Here is a 27,269-nt window from a genome sequence, read left to right as displayed (position 1 = left end):
TTGAGTAAGTGTGAAACAGGGCCACCTAGTGGCGGATTACAAAAAAAATAACATTGCAGTGACGTTTCTCCTGCGACGGGACGACGTGGAACGCGCCAGAGTTGCTGCGTTGTTTTGGTCGTGTCCACTCCGTGCAGCCTGTATCTAACCTTACAGATCGATCACTTGTGTGCAACTTATATGATCGGAAAGTGTTTGTTTTTTACTTTTCAAACGCTTTCAACGAGCGGATAGCTCTTTCTTCCGGGATGTGAATGTGTGAAGATTGGTGGGATGTAGTTTGGTCAGAAGCATGAATAGTCCGCATACTTTCACAGAAGAACGAGATGACTATTTAGTTCATCAGGAAAACGAACTAGAGGCCCTTTCGTCTATCTTCGGGGATGATTTTAAGGATTTACGAAATAACGATAAATGGAAGGTATTTCATGTACAAACATGAAGCTAATGCACACCGTGTGTAGTCGATTTGAGAGTTGTTGTGGCCACCATATGCCAAATCCCTCCTGCATTACGGTTGTTTGCATGTACTTCAGATCAAAAGGCCCCCAGAGGTGTACCTCTACCTCCGACCCAATGGCCTCAACACCGGACAAGAATCCTACGTGGCCGTAGACTTGCAGGTCAAATGCCCAGCCACGTACCCTGATGCGTAAGTACATGCCATGTTCAATACACCACCTGTGCCACACCCACAAGCCATCTGCTAGTGTGAGTGTGAGTATGAACGATGGCAGCAGCTGTCCAGAGAGCAGAATGGGATAGCTATACGTCTGTAACCGACTGTGGGTAATATATCCGACAGGCCTCCCCAGTTGGAGCTGAAAAATGCCAAAGGCCTCTCCAATGAAAACCTCCAGTGTCTTCTCAATGATCTTACCAAGCTTGTGTCGGTGCGGCATGGAGAGGTAGCCACACACACACACACACACACACACACACACACACACACACACACACACACACACACACATCCTTTAACCGACCGTCCTCTCCCACAGGTGATCATCTATGAGCTGGCCGACCATGTCCAGGGTTTCCTGAGCAAGTACAACAAGCCCCCTCCGAGCTCCTTCCATGAGGAGATGCTGAAGAACCAGCGACGGCATCAGGAGAAGCTGGACCTGGAGGAGAAACGGAGGCTGGACCAACGCCGCAAGCAGGAAGAGGAGACGGTCAGCCGCCGCGCCCTAACCACCAACTGAAGCAGATCCTAGATGGTTTTCTGTAGAATATTTTTTGGGGGGGGACCTTGTCTATAGACTAACCTGCATTGCGTCTGTGGGGTTTTCTAGGAGAAGGAGATCATGGCTGAAATCCAGAGAAGGGAGGACGAGAAACGGGAAGAGAAGAGAAGGAAGGAAATGGCCAAACTGGTTTGTTAAAATCTCCCATATTCATGAACAATCGCTCACTGTTCTCCCAACTGAAATGTTTACATTGATGTTGAACACACATTCGTTGCATGAACAGCCAGACTCTCCTGTTGTTGCTACCAGGCACTTTGCGCTGGGAGTCAAGATACGACCCTATCTTGGGCCGACATACTGCGGAGATAAGCAGATAATAAGTTTGATAAATGTGGCGTTTTCCCCTCAGGAGCGTCTTGAGAGTATGGAGCAGCCCCCCGCATCAGACCCCCTGCGGGGCCGGAGCTCACCCAGCTTCACCGGACTAACCCCTGAACCCCCGGACCCTAAGAGAGGCACCCGCCGCCGGACCACCTCCAACACCCGCCACAGGTACCCCCCCCCCCCCCCCCACCACCACCAGACGAGGATAAACACTTTAGGATGGGTCCATGCTGTGTCACGTGGTACGCATTAGGTCTGAGCTACAACTACTATGCAATATCTATATAAACCTAGTAACTTAATAACTAATGAAGTTATTCATCTTTTTAATATTAGTTATTTTATGAACTTGTTTCATTCTTTTTTTGGTTTCTCCAATTTTGATTGTATGGTGTGATGGTCTCAACCTCCCTTCTAAAAGTGTTTAGTGCTAAACGACTAGATACGCTTCTAACCTCGCCTCGCTTTACCAGACGAGAGACATTCAACGAAGACAGCCCTCCCCTGCCGAATCCACTCCTCTTCAACCAAGGATCAGCGGGGGAACTGCTGGTCCACCGAGGGAAGTGCCTGGGTAAGAACGACTCAGTTGGGCCCTGCTCTGTGTTTGGGACAGGTGGTTTGGAGTTTGACCCCTGTCAGTCCGCCAGCAATTCTGTGTATTCATGCGTGAAGTCGGAATGTGTCCCTACAGGCGAGAGTGAGCGCCTGGGACGCAGCGTCTACTGCGGGTTGGAGGCCCATTCAGGGGAGTTTGTGGTGGTCTATGAGTGGGCACTGCAGTGGAACAAGAAGATGGGGAAGTTCTTCACCGAGCAGGAGAAGAGCAAAATCGAATACTGTAAAAAGCAGGCGAGTCCCACCAGTCAGACTTAACAGGAACAACGAAAAACAACAGGAACAACGAAACAGGAACAACGAAAAAGTGCCACCAGTTTTTCTTAAAAAACGAGACAAAGTGCTGCAGAGCAGCTGTTTGAAATCCAAACACATTTTTTTAAATGATTGTTTATTAGTGCATGCATAATAGTTCCGTCTTACAATAACGGTGCCTAACTATTAATATTCAGAAAACTCAGATGATATTTACCTCTCAAAATGGTGTGTGTGTGTGTGTGTTTGTGTGTGTGTGTGTTAGTTAGTGTGTCTACAGTACGTGTCTGCGTGCCTGTGCGTCTGTTTTATTCACACACGTTGTCCCCCCTCCCCCCGATAGATCCACGGCGCGGAGAGCGAGCTCAGCTCCCTGCTGCGGCTGGAGCACCCCCACCTGGTGCGCTACCAGGCACTGAGCTCCAGCGAGCGGGACGACTGCCTGGTGGTGGACCTGCTGGTGGAGCACGTGGCCGGCGCCACCTCCCTCAACCAGAGCCTGCTCAGCCAGACCCCCGTGGCCCTGGACCGGCTGCGGCAGCACGCCGCGCAGCTGCTGGCCGTCCTGGACTACCTGCACGCCAACTCGGTGGTCCACAAGCAGCTGGGGGCCTCCAGCGTGCTGCTGGACCCCCGGGGCGGCGTGCGGCTCACGGACTACAGCCTGTCCAAGAGGCTGGGCGACGTGCTGAAGGAGGAGGTGTTCGAGCAGGCCCGCGTGCGCTTCTGCGAGGAGACGGCTCTGCCCGCCCGCACGGGCAAGAAGGGCGACGTGTGGAGCCTGGGGCTGATGCTGCTGGCGCTGAGCCAGGGGAAGGAGGTGAAGGAGTACCCGGTGGCGGTGCCCGCCGGCCTGCCCGACGACTTCCAGGACTTCCTCAAGAGGTGGGTCTGAGCGAGTCATCAAGTCAGCCTCTTTGTCTTTATCGCACCTCCGACACGTGACTTGGCCTATTGTGTTTGATGTGGCACTTTGTGTGTTTTGAAGGGCGCTGCCTCATTCTAAACCGGATGAGAAAGTGGGTCACGCCTACATCTAGTATTTGGTCTGATCTGTAAAGCTTGTTTGCTTTTTGTTTCACATGCCTATGTTGATAATCCTCGCCCATATTATGCATCCAGTTAAGATGGCAATCAGCTCTTTTAAATAGGACTAATAGGCAAGGCAAGGCAACTTTATTTATATAGCACTTTTCATACATAATAATAATAGGATGTAGATCGGGGCGCTTCCAAACCATACTGACAACAGCTTCATAATCTGCGCTGTGTGTGTGTTTGTGTGTGTGTGCGCGTGCTCATGTGTGTGTCTATGCGTGTGTGTGTGTGTGTGTGTGTGTGTGTCTGAGACGATGTATCAACGTTGTGCTGTTCTGACGCCAGGTGTGTGTGTGTGAACGACGTGGACCGCTGGAACACCAAGCAGCTCCTTGAACACTCCTTCCTCAACCCCCCACCACCGAAACCAGTCCCCCAAGCCCGGGACTCCAGCCCCGAAGGTACGGCAGGGTCCGCACAGACACACACAGGAGAACGTACACCTGGGAATTATTCATTGAGGAAGTTTTAAGCGTTTATAAATTAATTTAAGCACTTTTCTCTATGTTAACGTGATGGTGAATTTTATGATGAATCCGATATTTGTGATGTATCGTAATCATTTAACATTTGTTTAACATTTGTTTAACATTCGGCTGACTCCCTTCATCCAAAGTGTCCTCTAACCTTCGTATCCTCATTGCCGTTAGCTCACCCCTCTGAGCGGTGTTGTTGTGGTCTGTCCCCGTCTCTGAGCGGTGTTGTTGTGGTCTGTCCCCTTCTGAGCGGTGTTGTTGTGGTCTGTCCCCGTCTCTGAGCGGTGTTGTTGTGGTCTGTCCCCTTCTGAGCGGTGTTGTTGTGGTCTGTCCCCGTCTCTGAGCGGTGTTGTTGTGGTCCGTCCCCGTCTCTGAGCGGTGTTGTTGTGGTCTGTCCCCGTCTCTGAGCGGTGTTGTTGTGGTCCGTCCCCAGTGGAGGCGGAGGACTTCCCGTCCTCGGTGCTGCCCCACAGCCACATCCTCGGCGCCCCCTTCAGCGCCGTGCTGCAGCCCCAGTTCTCCCGCTACTTCCACGAGTTCGAAGAGCTCCAGCTGCTGGGGAAGGGAGCCTTCGGGGCGGTCATCAAGGTACACAAGGTTACATTTACATTTAGGGCCTTCAACAGACGATTTGATCCAAAGCGACTTACAATCAGTACATTTGTGTGTGTTCTATTTGGAAGTGTTAGCATGATTATTAAAAGGGTGAAACATGGGTCTGTTAGCAGCGGTTGACACATTTCTCCCCACAAAAGAAGCACAAGGCCAGGGGAGGCTCAAAGCATGTGGAGGTGAATCCTAATCAAATATATTCTTCCCGAAACTGATGACATTTTGGTGTTTCAACCACTTTCTCGATTTCCTGCCGTCTAGCTTTCAGAATTAAAACTTGCCCAAGGTGGAAAAAGAATTGACACAGTCACAAATTTTCCGATCACCCCGTGCAGTACCCCTGCAGTACCCCTAGGGGTACGCGTACCCCCATTGGAGAACCACTGCTCTACACTATCCGGCCCCTTCCCCATGAACTAACCGCTGTGTTCCCTTCCCCCACCAGGTCAAGAACAAGCTAGACGGCTGCTACTACGCCGTGAAGCGCATCCAGGTCAACCCGGTCAGCAAGCAGTTCCGCCGCATCAAGGGCGAGGTGACGCTGCTGTCGCGCCTCAACCACGAGAACATCGTGCGCTACTACAACGCCTGGATCGAGCGCCACGAGACGCCGCCCGCCGCCTCCAGGTTAGACTGCTCCGACAGCTCCGAGCCCCGCAGCCCCGCCGACAAGCGGGCGGCGGCCCCCGGCCCGGCGGCGGCCCCCGGCCCGGCGCCGGCGGCCAGGGGCCTCTCGCTCGGCCTCAACACCCTGGGCCTCGACGACGGCGTGGAGAAGAACGCCCCGCCCCCCGCGCTGGCCAGCTCGGTGGAGTGGTCCACGTCCATCGAGAGGTCGTCCAGCGCCAAGTGCAGCGGTCGCCACTCCAGCGAGGAGGACGACGATGATGACGACGACGACGACGAAGAAGACGTGTTCGGGGCGTCCTTTATGTGAGTGTTGCGCCGTCGCACGTTGTATCTTTGGCGTTTTGAATCCGGAGCGATAGCTGATTATTGGTTGTTCCTCTGTGGATGCAGGCCGTCGGCCTCGGACTCGAGCGACATCATCTTCGATAACGGCGATGAGAGCGCTGAAGACCTGTCAATGGTAAAAAACGCGCTGACTTATACTTGCTATTTCTTTCGCTTTTATTTAACCATTTTATTAACAGAATATTTTTTTTGGAATGCAGGTCGAACCAAGCAAAAGGCAAGCCGTCGACACGACGGAGAGCACAGACTCGGAGCGATCTACCCTCATCGTACATTACCTGTACATACAAGTAAGGGCACACCCCGTAGGGCTGCGGTACCACCCCCTCACCACTAGAGGGGCTCGTTGGCCTGATGAAATAACAACAATGCCACCACCCCACAGATGGAGTACTGCGAGAAGAGCACGTTGAGGGACACCATCGACCAGGGGTTGCACGAGGACAGCAGCCGACTGTGGAGGCTCTTCAGGGAAATCCTGGACGGCCTGGCGTACATCCACGAGCAGGTCTGCGCGTGTCTCTGTGTGTCAGTCCAGCCCCCTTTGAGTGTCAAACAGATGCGTTTGAAACACGGTAACACGCCGCCAGAAGTGTGTGAAGTCGAAGCGAGCGCCTCTGTTTCCACTCAGCCCTTGCGTGGCGGATGCGACGCGGAGCGCGATGAATTAAGAGACGGGGGAATAGCTAGCGCCTGGCTTACGGTGTCACGTGCGATCAGGAGAGAGCGCGTGCGGCGGGAGAACGCCGCGGGGTTAAGTCGAGGTCTGCTTCGGGTTCATTCCCCTCTCATGCTCCGCCAGCGAAATGACACGATCTTGCTTTCATCTTACATGGGATATGCTTTGATAATTTCACACCACATAACACAGATGGGTTGTCAAGGAGGCCTTCAGGGTTAATTCTGGGCCTGGGGAGGGATCCCCCTTAGGAATGGCTTTAGTCAACGTACACCGGAACGAGAGGCTCGCTTTCACCGAAGCCCCGGGTTCAGTTATCTGATTAAAACGTGTGATAATCTGTTTGAATTTAGCATAATTAAAACAGTGTAGGTTTGTCACAGGATTAGCGTGACTTTTTAATGCATAATGTACAGTTTGAACCAGTTGGTTATCATGATTCTATCCTTTGTCTAAGATCTTTTAGGTGGTTTAAGGTGGTTTTGTCATTAACACACATTTCACTACTTTCTCACTCCTCCTCTCCATGCCTGCTCTCAGGGTGCACTCACACTAGGCCATCTGGCTGTGGCCGTGGCCGTTTTCACACTTTAGATGCTAATGAGCCGACACGCGCACACGCACGGCTACGCAACCTAAAGCTGGATGACCTTTAGTCCATGCGACGACCATGGACATAATAAAGGCGACGAGCCTTCTTTCCCATTAAACGGTAACCATGGCGTCAAGCGGTTCAACTGTTGGTGTGTTCTCTGTGTTGTTGTCCATTGTTGTTAAAACTCTGACTGGCGGCAGACTTTATTATGGTCCATGCAGCGGACGCTTGGTGATGACGTGTTACGACGTGATGACGTATGTACAAGAGGCTACCGTGGCCAGGCCACAGTTGCAACGGTCAACGGCCACGGTAAGATGGCCTAGTGTGGGGGCACCCTCAAACTCCTCTCCCTTTCTCCTCTCCTACGCTCCTCCCCTCTCCACCCCCTCCTCTCCACCACCCCCTCCTCTCCACCACCCCCTCCTCTCCACCAGGGTATGATCCACAGAGACCTGAAGCCAGTCAACATTTTCCTGGATTCCCAGGACCATGTGAAGATAGGAGACTTTGGCCTGGCCACTGACCACAGAGCTAATGTGGTAGGATGGATAGGCTGTCTGCTATTAATATATACTATATATATATATATATACATATCTGTGTTAATTATATTTGAATTAAAACATACAATCAATCAGGTTTTTCAATTTCATCCATAGAACAGAGCGATGGCTCATAATCGTTGTGTACACTCACAAGCCCTAACTTATGATCCTCTTACCTGGAGAACCATGGATATAATGATCCAATTTGTCAACTTATTATCTGTTGATTAAGATGGCTGAATAACTGAATTACACAGACCACACAACCCTACAGAACGTACGCGATAAACATAATTATAATGTATGAATATACAAATAGTATACCTTGATCTGAATTCAAAACGATAATATTGAATTGTCCAGTCTTACTTACACCACTAGGGGGTGCTAATGTCCATCTCCTGGTTACTGCTCCCCAGGCTGCAGGTAAACTGGAGCTGGAGGAGACTGGCCCTGCGGTGATGCCTAAGTCGGATCCTTCAGGTAACCAACGGGCCTACGCCCGCTCCTTTTATCCGCTCTGCGGTAGCACCCTGTCCTGGCAGGGCTCTGCTCTGTTTACGGACCAGCTGCAATGCTTTTGTTCCATCTTTGCCCTGCCAGGCAACATGACCGGCATGGTGGGGACAGCCCTCTACGTCAGCCCAGAGGTCCAGGGGAACGCCAAGGCCACCTACAACCAGGTACCGCGTCCAACCCCGGCTACAAAGTCAGTTTATTATAGAAGGTTGTGTTTCTTATGTTAACAGATCAGACGGACATTTAATCAATCCCAGATGGGAGCTTCAGGACGTCAACGTTCCCTCATGAGGAATCCCTCCTAGGGCGATGTGTGGAGTATTGACTCCTCACCCCTGGACCACCAGGGGACCAGCGTACATGCATGACTCACAACACCGGGGAGGGTTTCCCGAGGCCCGGCACCGATATGGAGAGCTGGAGAGCCCCGTCCCACATGCTCCTTCATGACTCCTAATCCCCTCCCAAAGCGCTCATGCATTCCGCCTCATTAACCCTCCGCAAGCCTAACCACGCTCCGGTGTCCCCCCCCCCCCCCCCTGTCCGCTCCGTCCTCCAGAAAGTGGACCTGTTCAGCCTGGGGATCATCCTGTTCGAGATGTCCTACCGACCCATGACCACTGGCTCCGAGCGGATCTCCGTGATTGGCCAGCTTCGCACGGTCAGTCTCCTGGCTCCACCGTGCCCTTCTGGGAGACTGTGGTGGTGGTGGTGGTGGTGGTGGGGGGGGGGTGGTGGTGGTGGTGGTGGTGTTGGTGGTGGTGGTGGGGGGGGGGGGGGGGGGGAGGATGGTGGGAGGCGGGCTCGTGGCTGTTCACCACATGTCCTTCCTTTGTCTTTCAACAGGAGGCCATTGAGTTCCCGGAAGACTTCGACCAGTACGAGACGGGGATGCAGGTGCGCGGCGAGCCCCTCGTCAGTCTGTTAGCATGGCGGTCGCCGCGCGTAGTGTCCGTGGTCGACCACAGGCCACATGGCGGCAGTACAGTCATCGCCGTGCCGGGTTTAATCCTCGATAATTAGGGGATTTATTTAAGGAAGCAATTTAGGGGTTTTAACAACAGTCCTTCCCCCCCCCCCCCTTAAATTAAAACAAAACTCTAAAGGACTTCATTACTCTCAAGGAAAAGTAATGAAGTGGGTTACTGAGTGATGCTATGGGGGGGGTCGTGGTCCAAACCTCCACTGCAATGAACACGTAAGATTAAGTTAAAAACCTTATCTTACATCCCCCAGATCTGATGCAGCCGGGGGCTTGTGCAGGAGAGAGAGAGCCTGACTAACCCTAACCCTGACCTGTAAATATAGCCCCCCACTCAACGATTGAAACGTTTCCCCCCAGAAGTTGGTGGGAAAAGCCTTCGTAGGCAGGGAACGGCTCAAACACTGTGTTTGGCTTTCCTTTAAATCATGTAGCCTAAGGAAAAAAACGATCTTGAGGCAAAATACAATGTTAACTCATGGTGTGATATCGATATTGAAGAAGATATTCCTGCTCCTGTTCCAGAAGTATTTACAATCCGGTACGACCGCATCACACGTTGCCGTTCTAGGATGACACGAAACGGAGTCAATGAATACTGCTTTTTTCCCGACTACTCAAAAGTTGACTTATGACTTATAGTGAAGAAAGCTGCCTTCATCTCCCCCCCCCCCCCCCCAGAGGAAGGTGATGCTGTGGCTGCTGAACCACGACCCGGCGCTGCGGCCCACGGCCCAGGAGCTGCTGCGGAGCGAGCTGCTGCCCCCGCCCCTGATGGAGGAGTCGGAGCTGCACGAGGTGCTGCAGCACACCATGGCCAACGTCAACGGCAAGGCCTACCGCTCCATGGTGGGCCAGCTGTTCGCCCAGAACACCACGCCTGTCATGGACTACGCCTACGACATGGACCACGACAAGGTGGGGGGGGGTGTTGTTGTTGTTTGTAGACGAGTGTCCACATAGAGGTTCACTTTCGATTCGGATAACGAGCGTTAATGAAAGGATGTTTGTCATTAAGAAATGAATACTTAAAAAAAGGATACATTTTTCAAAATTCAAAATTAATTGAAAAATTCTAAAAGTATTAACATTATACATATAATTGCTTTCTGCATTAAGAATAAAAGGAAACTTTTTTGGGTAAAGCTACGTATACTTCTGCGTACTGTGAGATGTGGTGACAGAGAGCCATCTTTGCACAATCAACATGACTAATTAATGTTGATTCCTTTTTGAGAATAATTGCTCTAATACTGACGAGCAGACCTTGAAAAGAGGGAACCACCCAGCATGAAGCTCTTATAATCCCAGCAGTGTTGTTACTCCCCTTCACCTCTAGGTGTCACTGCAGACACATTCATGTGAGGAGCCTCTCCTGGCGGTGAGCGGTGAGCCCTGTGGCCGTCCTCAGCTGTGTCCCTCTGACAGAGCCTTTGTTTGTTTTGCTCGCTTCTCCTCTAGGGCTTCCATTTCTACAGCGCCAAATTGCAACAATATGTGTACGAAACCATCACCAGAACCTTCAAGAAGCACGGTCAGTCCCCTGCTAGTCGCACACGCGTACTGTTGACATACTCTGTGTGTGTGTGTGTGAGCATCGCATGAACACGTGCGCGCGTGTTTGCGTTTGTGTGTGTGTGTGTGTGTGTGCGTGCTTCACATAAACATGCACACGTGTGTGTGTGTGTGTGTGTGTGTGTGTGTGTGTGTGTGTGTGTGTGTGTGTGTGTGTGTGTGTGTGTGTGTGTGTGTGTGTGTGTGTGTGTGTGTGTGTGTGGGGCCCACCTGGACTCCTGACCCGCTGTGCGGCGCTGGGTCTCGTTGCGGTCCTGGATCAGCCATCTGCTGCAGCGTTGGGCTCCAGAACAGGCCCCACATTGTGTGACGGATGGGGGGGTGGGGGGGTGGGGGGGGGTTGGGGGGAGGAGGTGGAGGAGAGGCGCAGGTGAAGCCAGCCGCGGCTATTTTAGTCCCCACTCCGCACTGATGACACCCAGCTGCACCTATTTGTTTACGCACGTTTCCCCCTGTACCTACCCGGGGCTCACATCTGTACCCCCGGGGACGGAGGGTTGTGTTATCTTATGGAAATGGCGTTGGACGTCCTGGTGTCAATTTAGCATCATAGTGAGCGTGTGTGTGCGTGCACAGACCTCAGGATGACAAGGAAAGTGTGTGTGTGTGTGTGTGTGTGTGTGTGTGTGTGTGTGTGTGAACTCCTGTATCTCCAGGTGCTGTGCGTCTCCAAACCCCCCTGCTCCTTCCCAGGAACAGGAAGTTGTACGAGGGCGCCGAGCTGGCCTGCTTCATGGACCACAGCGGCATGCTGGTTACACTGCCCTATGACCTCCGAGTGAGGAGAGCACGCACGCACTCACATACATACGCACACAGGCATGAACACACACACGCACGCACGCACGCACGCACGCACGCACGCACGCGCGCGCGGAGAGTGTGAGCCTGCAATCAGCAGTAGCTCCTCAGATCTGGGCTCCTTCAGGAAGGCCAGAGGACTAAATGGCTGTTTCCACAAAATGATTGATTCCAGCCTGGCTGGCAGCGCTGTGAGGTGTCCCTCCAACGGCGCCCAGCGTCCTCTTTGATCTGGGTTCCCTGATGGGTTCCTCTTCTCTTTCCCCCTCTGCAGATGGCATTCGCAAGATACGTTGCGCGCATTAAAATCACCAACTTGAAGAGGTACGGTTTCAGCACTCAACTGATGTCAATGTGACATTAATGAGCTCATCCATTGTGTTTTAATAATCGAAAATCCACAATAATGTAGATATAATAATAATCTTCTGCTTCCGGCTCCCCGGTCCCCCTCTTCCTCCCTCCCTCCCTCCCTCCTCCTCCTCCTCCTCTCTCGGCCTCCCAAAGGTACAGCATCGAGCGCGTGTTCCGACCGCGGAAGCACGACCGCGCCCACCCCCGGGAGCTGCTTGAGTGCGCCTTCGACATCGTCTCCCCCGTCACCAACAGCCTGCTCCCCGACGCGGAGGTGATCTACACCATCTCCGAGATCATCCAGGAGTTTCCCGCCCTGCAGGTCAGCATCGAAGGCCCCTTAAGGCCCCCCCGAAGCTCCTGTTACTGCTCCGGTCCCGTCGTCGTAGCCAACGCTCGGCACGGCATGCGTGCTGCTGAGCAGGATGAAAAGAGGTTGTCCTTGAAGATGATTTTGTTGTGGAAATTGCCAAAGCATTTCTAATGCAAGACAACGTTTTCGTGAGCCAAGGTTACAGCTTATTTCCTTCTATTTAGGAAGTCCTCAAAATATGTAGTATTGCCAACACAAAGTCCAACGATGTGTTCTTATGTCTTGTTACTGATGATGCGCCTCCCAGAACAAGTGTGGTGCAATGCTAGAACCTCGCTTGCTTTCGACCCAAAACATGCAATTATCTAAACCTCTCTGCAAATATTCATCCATTACATGATCACTGAAATATCTATAAAGGACACTGGATAGAAAGATGGAAATGTGGTATGCATGTGTTTGCAAACTGTTTGGGTGGTGCCTTTTAACACCACAGGAGGGGAGTCACGGAGAAGGGGCCGAGGGACACCTCTGTGTGCACACACACAGAGGCAGGCACACACGCACATGCACACAGGGGAAGGAAGCGGTTATTGGCGTGTTGCTTGGGAGGGAGCGATATCGGGGGCTGGTTTGGGAAAGTTCAAGCCCGGTGTTTCTCCTGACCGCAGGAGAGGAACTACAACATCTACCTGAACCACACCAGCCTGCTGAAAGCCATCCTGCTCCACTGCGGAGTGCCTGAGGACAAGCTGAGCCACGCCTCCAACATACTGTGTGACGCTATGGTCAGCGCACGCACACACACACACACACACACACACACACACACACACACACACACACACACACACACACACACACACACACGCACACGCACGCGCGCGCGCGCACACACACACACACACACACACACACACACACACACACACACACACACACACACCCCTGCGCCCCAGATGTTTGCAGTGCCGTATCCATAATCTCTCAGAGCCAAGCGAAGCACAACCCGGGGACTGACCCCGCCCGCCACGGTGATCAGGACATTATATAACCGCTGTGTAACCTTTGACCCCTTGTTTCCCTTTCTGAACCCCCCCCCTCAAAGAGTGAGAAGCTCACCAAAAGGGAAGTGGAGGCCAAGTTCTGCAACATGTCACTGTCGACCAATAGCGTGAGTGTTGTCCCTGCGGCTGTGGAGACACGCCCCGTGTTAACATCTCCCCCTGGGGCTGTTTTGAGTGAGACTCACGCTGTTTGTGGCGTGCAGGTGCAGACGCTCTACAAGTACATCGAGCAGAAGGGCGACCTGGCCAGCCTGGGGCCACTGCTGCACTCGCTGACCAAGCAGAAGACGGCGGTCACCCAGCTGGCCAAGCAGGGCCACAAGGACCTGGAGGAGCTCACGGCGCTGCTGCAGCGGCTGGGCGTCAAGCTGCAGGTGGGCATTCTCATGTTTTAGTGGAGTTTTATCGCAGGCTAAGTTTCCACGTAATGCAAGGATATTGGTGCAGTGCAAAGTCTTAAAATACCAACCACATACGTACGTTGATATGAAAAAGAAAATCATTTGTGAATATAAAATGAGGAAGAAAGTGTAACGCAGAGGCAGTAAAAATGATCAGAATCTGTGGGGGCGGATTAATAGCGGGGCTTAACGACAATTAACATCAAGACGGTTGAAGAGTTCAGCGCTTCGTTTTATATTTGCCATCCGAAAGTGGATTTCTGTTTAGCTAATCTTTCGTCCTGTTTTGTTTGTTTGTTTGTCGTTATTCACAGGTGGTGGTGAACCTCGGGCTGGTGTACAAGGTCCAGCACCACTCCGGGGTCATCTTCCAGTTTGTGGCGTTCATCCGCAAGCGCAAGCGCATGGTGCCGGACATCGTGGCGGCGGGGGGACGCTACGACCACCTGGTGGGCTGCTGCTCTAGCGTCTCTTGTACAGATGGACCACTGCTCTCTGCGTGTTTTATACCTGCAGGCACCTTTGAGGAAGATGCTGAACCCCTTATCCTAAAGCCTCCTAGCGCCTAGGCGAGCGTTGGGGGGGGCGGACGTACACTCTACACACCACCGACCCGACGGGTATCAGTCCCTGGTATCAGTCCAAAGCAGTCGGTGGTGCGACTGCTTTGGACAAGCGCCGGAGTGGCAGGAGTGATCACCGAGAGACCGACTGGTTTTGGCGATCGCTCCTGCCTTGCTGTCGGGTCAGTGGTCCATACAGAGATTCTGGTAGCAGAGTTGTCATCTGTGGAATATGGAGAGGGGTCCACACATGAAACTCTTCTACCAGTTCCTCCTAGCCTTCTCTGAAAATTCGCCAATCGAGCGGAATCTCATCCACTCCCATAGACCGGAATGAGCTCATCCTGGCCAGGCTAACATAATTTGCATTCATTTTAAGTAACGGCATTTTTGTGTATGTTTGTGTATTCCAGTATACTATTGGAGTGCCATTTCAAAAACGTGCTGGTTCGGAACGTGACGTTTTCTTGGCCTCCTGTGTTGCTCCTTGCAACTTTCTCAAGTATCGCTCATCCAAACGACTTCAGATCAGACACAGTGGTTCTTTGGCCCCTCAGCAATACACACGTGTGTGTGTGTGTGTGTGTGTGTGTGTGTGTGTGTGTGTGTGTGTGTGTGTGTGTGTGTGTGTAGTCGATCGGATGAACGGTGTGAAGTCGATCGGATGAACGGTGTGAAGTCGATCGGTGTGAAGTCGGGTGTGAAGTCAGGTGTGAAGTCGATCGGATGAACGGTGGTCCAGCAAATCAAAGGACAGTCAGACGTACAGAGAGACCTTCTGTTGTAGTTAGATCGTCCGTTCATCACTGATTTATTATGTTCTGTTTGATCACATATTTTACTGTAGCAGCGAGTCTGTTCACATGATGTCCGGTCTATGCTTCAATATTCATAGCAAAAAACTAAAATATACAAAATAAAGCGAACAAATGGCACATACATTTATTGACCCCACTCTACTGACACAAACGTCTGGTGCACCGTTTCAAGCCGTTGCAGGGTTAGACAAAAGCACTTTGGTAGTTGAGCAGCAGCTTAAGCCATTCAAAATGACAAGGAAGGAAATTGTGGGTTTATGTCTGATTAATTATTATATCATTTTAATGCAGCTATCTGAGTCTTTGGTAACGAGGAACAGGCCGTTTATTACATCAGTCCCCCCACACGATGCAGGTCGGGCCGATAATATCAAACATGTTTAAAAAAAATTCTTGCCCACACCCGACTCTATGGGGGTCCCCCCAATGCACCACAATCACAGCCGACATCAGCCCAGATTCCCCGCCCCAGACTCTCAAACGTTGAGTCAGCAGCCTCGTATCGCCGGGTCTGTGGCCTGGGAGCAGCGATCACTGACAGACCAGTGTCTCGTAAAACGATGCTGCAGTGCTTGAACTTTTTACGGCCACTATCAGACATGTTGCTTTCACGTTTACTCTTGGGGAGCAACGACACGTGGACCACATCTGGCCAACGCCTTAAACGGCCGCTCTCCACAACGTGTTTATAACCCACGCGAGCCAAGGCAGGTAGTCCAGGAGTCCTGTCTGACGCGAGGTCTTTGTGTTTGATCTTGTATTGATTATGTTTGATTGGCAGGTGCTGGAGTTCCGTGGGCCAGCCTCCACCACTCCGGCCCCGACTGCAGTAGGGGCCAGTGTGGCCCTGGACAAAGTGTGTGCTGCCATGGCCAGCATGGAGGAGCCGGTGAGCTTACAGGCATACGCACGCACGCAAGCACGCACGCACGCACGCACGCACTTAGGCACGCACGCACGCACTGTTCTGATATTCATCATTATTTATAATGAAGGTGCAGCAGACAGGTTTTCAACTTTAATGATGCCTTTTTGCCCAAGGCTCTGCCACTTTTAGCGACATGCTAATAACTATCATCACTCCGCCTCGCTTCGCTGTAAGTTATTTTAGGTTTATATTTTTCATGCAATATGACGGGAGCACCAGCAGCGCGTATTCGGTCGCCCTGGTTCCTGGAACAGCTCACCACAGGACAGCATTTGAGCATTCTATGAAGATAACAACAAAACAAATGTCTATATGTTTACATGTATTTGGCGTTCACTTTTTTCCAAAGATGTCACAATACAACATTCAATTGCTTTTGCAAAATCCCAATACAGTGTACGGTTAGCATGGGTGTCCCCAGTGGCACTCGGGGGTCGGCTTAGCTCCGGAGGTAGAGCGGGTTTTCTGGTAACCGGGAGGTTGCTAGTTTGATCCCCGGCTCCTGAGCAAGACACCTAAACCTAGCTGCTCCCGACAAGCTTGCAGTCACCTTGCATGGTGGACTCCGCCGTCGGTGTGTGCATGTGTGTCAGAACCGTTGCGAGTCACTTTGGATAAAAGCATCTCGCCCTAAATTGTCAATCTAAATTTGCCCCGCTCGGCCGTGTTGTTGTTCTGCCTCCCCGGTGCCAGCCGGTGGTGAGCTCCTGTGACGTGCTGGTGGTGCCGGTGGGCCACATCTCCGTCCCTCGCGCCATCACCGTGGTCCAGAAGCTGTGGAGCGCCGGCGTGCCCGCCGACATCGCCTACGACGTCTCACAGGTCGGTGCGCTCGCGCAACATCATCATCATCATCATCATCCTCCTCCTCACTTTCCTCCTCCTCATCATCATCCTCTTCCTCTTGATCTCCCTCATCATCCTCATCCTCATCCTCCTCATGTTATAAGACACAAACTATTTTAAAGGAGTCATTCAGCAGGTGCATGCTGGGGTCTTGCTCCAGAACGCCCGCTACAGGTGGTCCGGGGTGGTGAGGCATTCTACTCCGGCCAGCACCAGAAACGAGGGGAGGGAATAGTAGCAACAATATGGCTCACAATATTTTGCGCCCCTGGCGAGCGGTTCACTATGAGGACATCAGACATCTAGACACGGTGAAAGCACTGGGTTTAGCACACTGGGCCTCATGGGCGCCATTTGTGGAACCGTTCATTGCAATATGCCACAGATACACATACTTACTGCCATGGTGGTTATTATTAATAATAACGTGGACTTCAACCACATGGAGGAAGATCCTCAAACCATGTGTCCTGTTCGTTGTGTAATGACAGCACTTCCCCTGCAGAGGGCGCACCATTGTAATCATGGTTGGAATCTGAAGCGGTAGACAGCCGAATAGTGTGCCCCTCGTTCTGTGGTTAGCGTTAATGGAGGATTAAGAGGCCTTATGGAGAGCTGACGTAATGAGTTGTCTTTAACTGAGCTACATTTTACTGTGTGTGTGTTTTGGAGTTGCGGAAAACCAAGGGATGATTGGGGAATAATCACGAAAGAGCTCGACCAGTCCAAGCAAAGTTATTTGTCGCTCTCCGGTAAAGGGCTAGGATCTTCCGAGGAAGCGATGCCACAGCTCTGTCACATTCTCCATGTTTGTGTGACAGTGTGTGTGTGTGTTTGTCTGTAAGTGGTGTGTTATTACAGCGTCCCCACCCTCCCCCAGTCCCTGGCTTTGTATTTCTGCTGAGGCGTCTTCTTTTTTCCCACCACCTGTGATTATTCTAAAGTCCTATCATTTTTCATTTTTTTCTTCCTTCAATCCGTCCCACACTAGAACCTGTTATTGTTCTCTTTCTCTCTTTCTCTCTTTCTCTCTTTCTCTCTTTCTCTCTACTCTCTTCTCTCTTCTCTCTTCTCTCTTTTCCAATGATGACCTTCTTTGGTTTCGCTGTTTTCATTGTTGCACATAATTGGACATATATTAAGTAAAAAAAACACCAGGGGGACAACCTATCCCACCAATCCCTCAAAAATATCTTCTCCTGGCTCGAAACGGGAGACGTTGGGCTCCTGGGACCATCAGGCAGCGCGGCCATCCCGTCCAGGCCCACATTAGGTGGACGCTATGGACCTGGATCCCCTTGAACCACGGCCGCACGTTGAGGTGGACCGGGGGCAGAGCCGTGGGGTGGTCTACTCATAGTGAACCCCCTCCATGCCAGGCCTCGACCTCTCTGGACGGTTGCACGCTCCTTGGACCTTTCATTGGCCTGAGTGCGTTGAAACCAAGCATGTATAAGGCTGGACCCAGGGTGATCTGTGGTGCACCGGAACTGAAACTGAAAACAACGAAAGCTGTTGGAGAAAGCCCTCTGTTCACTGAAGTAGAAACTGAATGTGGCTCTGCAGAAAAATATAACTGAACTTTAAAAAGGAATAGAAAGACGATACATGCGTTTAACATCAGCCTTTTTTGGTTCCTGTTTACAATACACTGCAATTGCGAGGTAAGACTTGGCCTTAATCTAAGCTAACCTCTGTGGTCCAAGACCTGGATCAAGTTGGAATCTGTAAATACTCTGATGGATCAGGCCAGCAGGGTTATACTGATTTGTTTTTATAAAAAAATAAAAGAATTATAGCAAAACTGATACTGAAATAGCAGAGACAAAGAACTCCTGAAGATAAACCTGAAACTACAATGAAACGTTATTAAATATCACTGGAAATACAATATAATATTGTTATACAATTCAAATATAAACGGATTCAAGAAAATCTAAAACAAAACAACACTGTTTGGAACCAACCTGAGCTACGCTATGAAGCCAAGGAGACATGTGGCCCCAAGCTGCCCGCGTGCCTTCGGGCAACGCCGGCTAACCTACTTTTATTGAGTTCTCTTACTTGTTTTCTTTGTCCAGAAAAGGTGACGCTTCGGTGCCAGCGTGACGGGAAGACACACACACACACACACACACACAGTGCAGGGCTTGTTCGGTGCCACTCGGTCAGACTTGTGTGACGGAGTGGCCAGATGCAAACGCCTGGCGGTGTCTGAGGGGGATAAATCACACAGCCACATTTGACATGGTTGAGCACACACACACACACACACACACACACACATACACACACACACACACACACACACACAGGCAGGCCTTGGCACAGGGGCGAGGGGTGCCGTCTGTGTGCACCGGTTCCAGGAGAAAGCCCCAGCCCGCCGACCGTGCCCGTTGAGCAACAACAGGACGCCACATGGCCGCCATCACTCTCCTTCACATGCTTTGATGTTTCCAATGAAAGGGCTGTGGCCAAGCGCGCGTCCGTCAGACGTCCGTGTGTCTCTGGGTCGGCCCACACGTCAATTTGGCGACTGGGGACAACGGGAATTTTATTGAATGTTTCTCCAATTGAATTAGGCTTTCTGACGGACGCAACCGCTCACGTAACCCACCGGGGGGGGGGGGGGGGGGGGGGGGGGGGGGGGGGTCGATGATGACACTCTGAACAATTGCGTACTAGCCCCCCCCTCCCCCATCCCTCCTTCCCCTTCTTGGCATGCTATTGGCACACTGTTCAATCTGTCCACACTGGATTCCGTGGTGTGTCAGACAGACGGGCGGACGCACGCACGGCGCCCTCTTGAGGACTGCACGCAGAAAATGGCAGCCTGCCAAGCGGCATGCTCCCCTCAGCGGACCACCATAGCGAAGCGTGTCGTCGTCCCCCCCCCCCCCCCCCCTTCCCTGCGCAGAAAAAGGAAAAGCACACGATATGCGATAACTCGACGAATAATTGCCTTTTTTCGTTTTTTTTTTTCGTCTGCTGGGAAATTCGACTCCTGGACAATGGGCTCTGTATCGATTGGCTGCAGCAGGAAACTCCACACTCGCTGGGGATGTCGGGTTGTTTACTTTTTTTCCCCCCCTTGTGTCTGTTGTAGTCTCAGGAGGCGCTGTTGGAGCAGTGCAGGCAGGCTGGCATCACCTCCATGGCTCTGGTTAATGACAAGGAGGGCAACTACATCAAGGTAGGCACGCCCGCACGTCTCAAAGCCGCGCCAGACAAGAACCTGTACTAAGGGAGGGGGACGTTTGGAGTTAAACGGCACGCAGTCGGCAGGGCTCGCTGGCATCTCACGGTTACGTGTGAGATGTCAGCGCAGCTGCGTTAATTGAGGAGGGAGGCGGGGACTCGCGGTACAAAACTTTTTCGCCGGACATGTGTCCGCAGGTGAAGTCCTTGGAGAAGGACAGACAGTCGGAGAAACGCATTCCGGAGGGCGACCTGGTGGACCACGTCCTCCAGAAGTACCGAACCAGGTTGTTGGAGGAGAGGAGCGGCAGGTAACCAAGCGGAGCGTCTTGCCCGTCTAATGTGCACCTCGCTGGAAGTCCCAATGTGTAACATTTGAACTCAAATAAAACAAATTCGTTTTAGAAATACATTGAAGAAAATTTAGAAATACATTGTAGAAAATGCGGAGACATATTTGTTGTTGATATTATTAGTCTTTTATAGTTACTGTGCGCTCTCCCCTCCAGAAGTTTGTCTATAGCATCGTCAAACTTCTGGATCCGAGATTAGCGTCTAACTAGGAGGGGGCTCTATCTCGCACAGTGTGACTTTGAATTGAAAGAAAGAAGGAAGATAATGGCTTGTCGAGATGTCTTTCACATTTCCACCCCTTCTCCACCCACACGCCCACTAGGGAAACCTGTGATGGCATCTCGCTCCAGAACCCTAAAGGGTCCATGCCCAACTCCTCAGGTAAGGCCGTGAGCAGCCCTGCTGAAGACCATCCTGGTGCTCCCAATGCCAGACACATAGAACATCTATGAACACACACCACCAGTGTGGAGCACCGTGTTTACACCTCCGGGGTTAAGGACACAGGGGGGGCTGAAGATCTAGATACACTCGAGGTGGAATCTAGAATCACCACTATAAGGAGCGCTTGGTCAACGTTAAGGTCACGGTTGTACTTCAGGAAATGAATTAGCTGCGTATGTGCGACAGCGGATATTTGGGAGGAGCTGTGTGCACGTTTGACTTTATATTTTTAGACGTTGAACCGACTGAACCGGTCGTTTTTCCGGAGTGACTTTCTCAATGAGCCCCGAAATTGTTTAAAGTCCGAAGTGTGAGATTTCACACCGCTGCGCCGCACAATTCCCCCTTCAGACACATGCACATAGCCACACTTTAATGGTCTGAACAATTGTTCAGCACAGGGCCGCTTTCATAGTCGTCCTCTGGGGTATGGGCGTGGCCTCGGCCTTGCGGTTCGCTGTTGAAAGCAACAGGTTTTCCTGGAAAATGTAACAATGGCCTTCAGCAGAATGACATCAGGAGAGATGGTAGTTAGAGAGTACTTTTGTGTGTGTGTGTGTGTGTGTGTGTGTGCGTGTGTGTGTGTGTGTGTGTGTGCATGTGCGGGTGTGTGTGTAGGTTCATCAGAGCAGCATGGGAGCATTGGGACGGTGAATGTGAACGTCATCAGCCAGGAGAGGGTCCCCTCCAGTGCCAGGCGACGCTATGAGACCCAGGTCGGTGCACACACACACACACACACACACACACACACACACACACACACGCACACGGGGAGCCAGGTCCAGTCCCGTAACACAGCGTGAGACCAACGGAGAGAGTGAGAGAACCGTCTGGAGCCTTAAGATCTCATGATGGAATATTTCTCTCACTGCCAGCAACTCCTCTGTCCTCTTTGTCAAGATTGATTGCAAATATCATCTCTCTCTCTCTCTCTCTCTCTCTCTCTCTCTCTCTCTCTCTCTCTCTCTCTCTCTCTCTCTCTCTCTCTCTCTCTCTCTCTCTCTCTCTCTCTCTCCCTCTCCCTCTCCCTCTCTCTCCCCCCTCATGTCTGGCCAGCTCTCGTCCTTGTCTCTTGCCACTTCCGTCTGGTTTGTCTCTCCCCACTCTCTCTGGGATATTGGTCACAGACAGCGTTCGGGACTTGTGGCCCCGTGGCTTTGAGCGAAGAGAGGTCTGTGAGGAGGAAGAGGAGGAGGATAGGCAGGCTTAAGGCTTTTTTTGATGTTGTTTTCCACTGCTCTGTCTTCATCATGGGAACACTCTGTCTCTGTCTCTGTCTCTCTCTCTCTCTCTCTCTCTCTCTCTCTCTCCTTTCTTCCTCCCCTCTGGGCTCCTTCTCTCTTCTTTCTTTCTTGTTCTCAGATCCAATCCAGATTGCAGACTCTTGGTAGCAATTTGCAGAACAAGAACAGCGACATCGAGGTTCTGGCCGTGAGTCGTTTATTTGTGCTTCATTTTGAACTCCCGTCCGACCTCCTTTCCCCCCACAATTATTTTCCCTGCCTCATCTCTAGAATGCATATGTGAAATCGCAGAGAATGAACAGCATAAATCTTTGATAGTTATTCTTCTTTCACTGCCTGTAACGAATATATCTGTTTATTTATAGTTTCATGGTCGATTTGCAGTAAAATATTCTTGGGGAAAATACGCTGTCTTATTTTCCCATTAAATTATCCATGCCCGTTAGAGATGGCATCGTTGGCTTAGTAATACAGATTAATCAAACATAAACAATACAAAACTATATATGGTTCACAACTATATTGGAAAAACAGTTGAACACCATAACATTGGCTTTCCCAGCACAGAGACATCATTTATATAAATTGTGGCTGCTGGCGTTTTCGTCTGAAGTCAAATTTCTGTTGTAATTGGTTCCGTTGGGAACAAAATACATTGAAAAATAAGTTTTAATATTGTCTTGGGTTCAAGCCTTCAATACTTCAGCTTTCTGAAATATCGAGGTGAAAGCGGGTGAACTTTTTACTCATCCCAAGAATACTTAATTTGACAAATTGTTCTTGTGAATGGTTAAACATAGATATTCATGTCATTTTCAGCACATTGTATGAATGATATAATGAACAACCAGTGCTCATCCTTGCTTTCTGTGCCTCCACCAGCTCACCTCATTCCCTGGCCTCGACCCTAGAAATGTTTCACTTGAGTTTGTTGGCCAACTGTGGCCCATTTTCATCCAAAAACATATTTTTCAAGCTCATCCCCCTGTCGTTTGAAGTATATCCCTGGCTTTAGTCTCCACATTTCTTACTTTATGAAGGAACAGAATGTTCTGATGGTACAGTGTGTGCGTGCGTGCGGTAAGCTACTGGTTGTTTGCTCTTTGCAGCAGTAGCAGCTTATCTCCAGGAGGGCATCGCTAACAAACTTCCTGCAGAAAGCACAGTGTTGGTGGTGTGTTTTCCGCTCCGTCGATGGAATGCAATGCAGCATTGCGATAACGCTGGGCCGTGCTCCGCTTGTGTCCGTCTCCCTCATTGTTCTCCTGTGTTTACGACCACAGGTGGACCTGCAGAAGGAAACGCTCATCAACTTCCTGGCTCTGGAGGTTGGTTTTCCCCCTGCGGTGCAGTCAATGAAGGAAGGGGTGGAGGGACAAGGAAGGAACACAATGGGATTCCCTCTCTCGCTCTCCACGGGAAGAGGGAATCCCGGGTTGCAAAATGTACAGTACGTTCCCAGGGCTGTTGAGGGGGAGTTTGGGGAACACCTCTCGGTCCGACGGCAGACATAAACGGCCCTGTTTCCTCCCAAAGAGTCCTGCTATATCCTCCCGACGCACGCACGCAGACAGACAGACAGACAGACAGACAGACGGCCCCAGGCAACATGTTGCACAGGCCAGTTAAAAAAGCGGCCAGTCTGAACACCACGCCCTGAATAGGTGTTAATGTTCACATTCCAAAATCCTGAGCTGAACAACACCCGCTATACTGCTGCTTTCCATCGGAGAGACTTATTAAGAAAGGCGGATGGAGCCGGGGGCCGTTAAACGGTGACAAACACAAAGACAGATTACGTTTTTCCATGACATAACTGTGTGAGAACGAAGGCGTTGAATTAGCTGTACCTCTGGTGTATTATTTATATAAATGTATATGCATATAAAAGACACGTGACAATACCCTATGTAGCCAGGTCGGACAGGAAAAGCCTGCTTTTAGAAGAGAAGAAGTCTTGTCAGCTGCTTGGGAGCGGAGAAATATATATCTAATATATTTATGGAATAGAGCGAAACAATATCGGATCTAGAGACATTTTGGAAAGAACATATGGAGACTGGACTTCCGAAAATGTAAAAATGGACCCCACTACAAATTGTACTCTCTATTTAGACGATTTCTGTCATGTTTATTCATTAATTGAGTAATTCTAAGCTATTTTTTACCAGTGTATGCGTGTTGAGACACAGGCCTTCTGCTCAGGAGCAGCTCGAGGATAGGCCACTTCTCCAGGGTGCTTCCAGGGGGGGATGGAGCCCTCCACCTCCAGGTCGTCTGCTCACATCCCTTTCTCTTCTCAGTTCGAGAGCGAGGAGCAGTTCAACATCAGCGTCAGCCATCTGTTGTCCCGCCTGCCCAAACAGCGCTACCTCAAGTCCATCTGTGACGAGATCCACCGCCTCAAGATGGTGAAGAAGTGAGTACGTGGGTCTTTTGGAGGGGGGCTCATCGACACGTCGTGCTTGTGCTTGGCGCTTAAGTTCGGTAAAGACCAATCTGAAAATAATTGGAGACCCTATAGCCACTCCTACTGTTATTATGGCATCAACTTTGAATTTACATAAATTAGACAAAACAAAAATTGACTGGAAAGTAAGTAAGTGCAGGCAATGCCTGGATTTGATCATAGCAAGACTTTGAACTGCTCAGAGGGACTTAGAGACTTCCTAGAAGAGGCGAAGACAGAGTTACTATTTTCAACGGCCACAGGAAATGTTCACAGTTCATTCTCCCATTCATCCCAACACCCCCTTGCTAACCCTGGGCTCACCCCAACCCCAAACCCCTTGTTATTCCACTGGTATGTAGTCATATTTGTCTGGCTACTGTCTGGCTGGGCTGCATGCTGCACAACAGTGAGGCCTGTCTCTGGTATGGGCCCGGCCGACGTGATGATGATGATGGTGATGATGTGTCTGCGAGGAGGGAGGAAAAGGCTTTAGACGGGTGCTGGGGAACACAGACATTCCTTTTATGGACACCCGCCACCCACACGCTTTGAACAAACCCAACAGACTCCCGGGCGTAAGACTGACCCTGTTATACTTAAAAAAGCAAAGAAAAAAAGCAAAGCAGGCCGCGTTAGCCGGATAACTACTGCCTGTCGAACATCAAATGCTCACCTGATCCCGTTTCCTGAGGTGAAATCTGCAGGGGGGTTTGGACTTGTTTGGTCTTCTGATGTCTGGCTTTTAACCTCCCCCCCACCGCCAGAGGATTAATACAGCCAGTGTGCCGTGGAGCACTGTTTATTGTGTTGCCCGTCACCACGGCGGTTGTGGACACGCCGGCGGTAATGTAGGCGATCTCCTAGGCAGCAGTCTTTTTTCACAAAACCAAAGCCTCTGTCCGTGGGGCTCTCCGTGTCGTGACGCTTAAAAAATGTCCATACAACGTAGCGGTGAGGGGATTTGATGGATCCTCTCTCCCGTGAATGGAGTCCCCACAAAGGGAATCAAAGGCGCTCAACCCGGGCTTCCCGTCAGCCTCCACAGAGCCAGTTGTTTGCAATTTCCTGTGTGTGCGCGCGGCGCGTTGTGTTCCGCTCACCGTTGAGCGGGGGGGGAGGGGCGGGGGGGGGGGGGGGGGGGGGGATCCAACTGATAAATGAGCGTCGTGAACGATGGCGAACAATGAGGATATTCTGTGTGTGTTTGAGGGGTTTCTTTGCGTGGGATGCGGAAACACTCGCGGCAGGGGGCCGTACAAGCGCGGGGGGGGAGGGGGGCAAATGCCGTTGCGAAGCGCCGTTGCTTGGCCCCGGCCGGGCTTCTTAGGGGGACAGAGCTGTTGGGCCCTCAGACACACTGCTGTGGCATCATAACCCTGCACACACTCATGACACACTCGTGACACACGACAGCTCAGGGCAAATGGCTGCTGCTACCGCTGACGTGAGCAAGGCCAATTAAGGCTGGTTCGTTAAACGCTTAATTAGTGTTCAGAGAGCAGGCGGGCAGCCCACAATGCAGCCAGCGTCGGGGCATTGTTGGCCTCGCTCGCTGCCTCGGAGTATATTCCCAGGCCGTGTCAGCGTGTGATTGTGTGAGTTATCATTCATGCCTGTCCGTTGGTAGCCAAATGTTTAAAAAAAAGGTTTCACAGATCTTTCGGTCGAAGGTTACCCGAACCGTGAGATAATTAACGGAAAACCTCAGGGAAAGAGCCCGTTGTTTGGGAGATGCAAAATATGCAGAGTAAGGCCGCATAGGATACGTCGACGGTACGATGAATGGAAGTAGTCTCCCTAATAATATAGTGAACATGGAAAAGTAAAATGTGCACGCAATCAAGAAAATGCATTGTGACGCAGTATGGGAATCCTAAAGTCGGCGAAACGAAGTTGGCCAAGAATCAGCCTTCCTAACAAAAGCCCTTTCATGGCCGGCATAGCTTAATTTCATTATCTCAACCATGATTGTGCACGCTCGGGCCGTGGCGTGCTCTACTATGGAACATACAGATGTTGTGTTGAGCCATTGAAGACAGAGGGGCCTGAGCTTTTCTCTTGCATCTCCCTCCATGAGATGGGTGTAGTACGGGCCAACGCTGCTGCGTGCCATGACCTCATTTCCTTTCATACATTACTGAATTCAAATCGGGTCCCTCACGACTCGACGCGGAGGAGTCGCTAGAATTGAACCTGTGTACCTGTGATCGTGCTTTCCACTGTAGGGGTCTTTGACGGTTAATGTTAGGGGTGGGAATCACAGGGTACCTGTACGCGATACATTGCCCACGATACTGATAATATTGCGATACCCGCGATAATCAATATATTGTTAAACAATCTTATAACGATACATCATGGTGTATGCACTAACATGATAATAAAGAATTATAATACATTTTAAATAATGATATTTGGCGCCAGTATATCGATTCTGGTATCGCACGATTGCACCCATGAACCCCGATCTGACCGAGCGATGCCGTCTCTGTTTGTTCTGTGACAGGTTGGCTGTGGTGGTGCTGTACAGCTTCAAGGATGACTACTACAAGATACTCCTCTGAGTGTGTGAGCGCGTGAGCGAAGCCTCCACACCGGTTGGTGGCACCAGAGAGCAGCGAGGCCCGTCGTGTGTTTGCCTCGGCTGCTCGTCGCAACGCAGATCCTGCTACAACACAGGGGGCTGCAACGGTTATAAAACATTTACCTTTGGGGAAAAAAGGTAAACGCGCACGCACAGATTAACAACGCAGCTTTCTTCTTTAATATACAATATACGATGAATGTACCAGCTTATCGGGTGTTAAAACCAAAACCTTGTTCAGTGTTTTTAAGCTCTCCATGCATAATGTTTAGACTGGACTGGACTGCCTTAATAGAAAACGAGCTTTCCACAATCGATAAAATCTTTTTTACTTTTCGTAAAAAGTGACAATGTGAAGTGTGAGAAATAAATAAGTATTTTCCCTAATTTTAA

General features: G+C 50.9%; 1 protein-coding gene and 1 long non-coding RNA gene across 4 annotated transcripts; one reads left to right on the top strand and one right to left on the bottom strand.

Annotated features, from left to right (window-relative positions):
- Positions 1-62: 62 nt before the first annotated feature.
- On the top strand, positions 63-27,269 carry eif2ak4 (eukaryotic translation initiation factor 2 alpha kinase 4). 3 transcript variants are annotated; one of them, XM_060052182.1, is made up of 39 exons: positions 63-421; positions 537-652; positions 806-908; positions 1,002-1,175; positions 1,296-1,376; positions 1,600-1,742; positions 2,048-2,148; positions 2,269-2,426; positions 2,791-3,332; positions 3,831-3,946; positions 4,455-4,609; positions 5,079-5,566; positions 5,654-5,723; positions 5,809-5,898; positions 5,994-6,116; positions 7,320-7,424; positions 7,850-7,913; positions 8,034-8,113; positions 8,509-8,610; positions 8,796-8,846; positions 9,613-9,849; positions 10,393-10,465; positions 11,163-11,284; positions 11,582-11,631; positions 11,815-11,983; positions 12,646-12,762; positions 13,083-13,148; positions 13,245-13,415; positions 13,757-13,891; positions 15,605-15,712; positions 16,445-16,573; positions 19,704-19,790; positions 19,994-20,106; positions 20,472-20,530; positions 21,212-21,309; positions 21,959-22,027; positions 23,124-23,290; positions 24,144-24,259; positions 26,799-27,269. In XM_060052182.1, exons 1-38 carry the CDS (start codon positions 293-295, stop codon positions 24,253-24,255), a joined length of 5,073 nt encoding a protein of 1,690 aa, XP_059908165.1. In that variant the 5' UTR covers positions 63-292; the 3' UTR covers positions 24,256-24,259; positions 26,799-27,269. The 3 variants fall into 3 exon arrangements, 2 of the variants coding, with proteins under 2 accessions (XP_059908165.1, XP_059908166.1); XM_060052183.1 differs by having other exon boundaries at positions 64-421; positions 23,124-23,168; XR_009525776.1 differs by lacking the exons at positions 21,212-21,309; positions 26,799-27,269 and having other exon boundaries at positions 23,124-23,168; positions 24,144-24,240.
- On the bottom strand, positions 22,106-25,401 carry LOC132457833 (uncharacterized). The gene is made up of 2 exons (XR_009525777.1): positions 24,966-25,401; positions 22,106-24,758 (listed from the first exon to the last, which is right to left on the bottom strand). It is a non-coding gene; the product is annotated as an uncharacterized LOC132457833 (long non-coding RNA).

Source organism: Gadus macrocephalus, chromosome 5, assembly GCF_031168955.1.
Source record: "Gadus macrocephalus chromosome 5, ASM3116895v1".
In the NCBI taxonomy this organism is placed as follows: domain Eukaryota; kingdom Metazoa; phylum Chordata; class Actinopteri; order Gadiformes; family Gadidae; genus Gadus; species Gadus macrocephalus.
The sequence above is the reverse complement of the archived record's forward strand: the minus strand, read 5'-3'. Positions and strand labels throughout refer to the sequence as shown.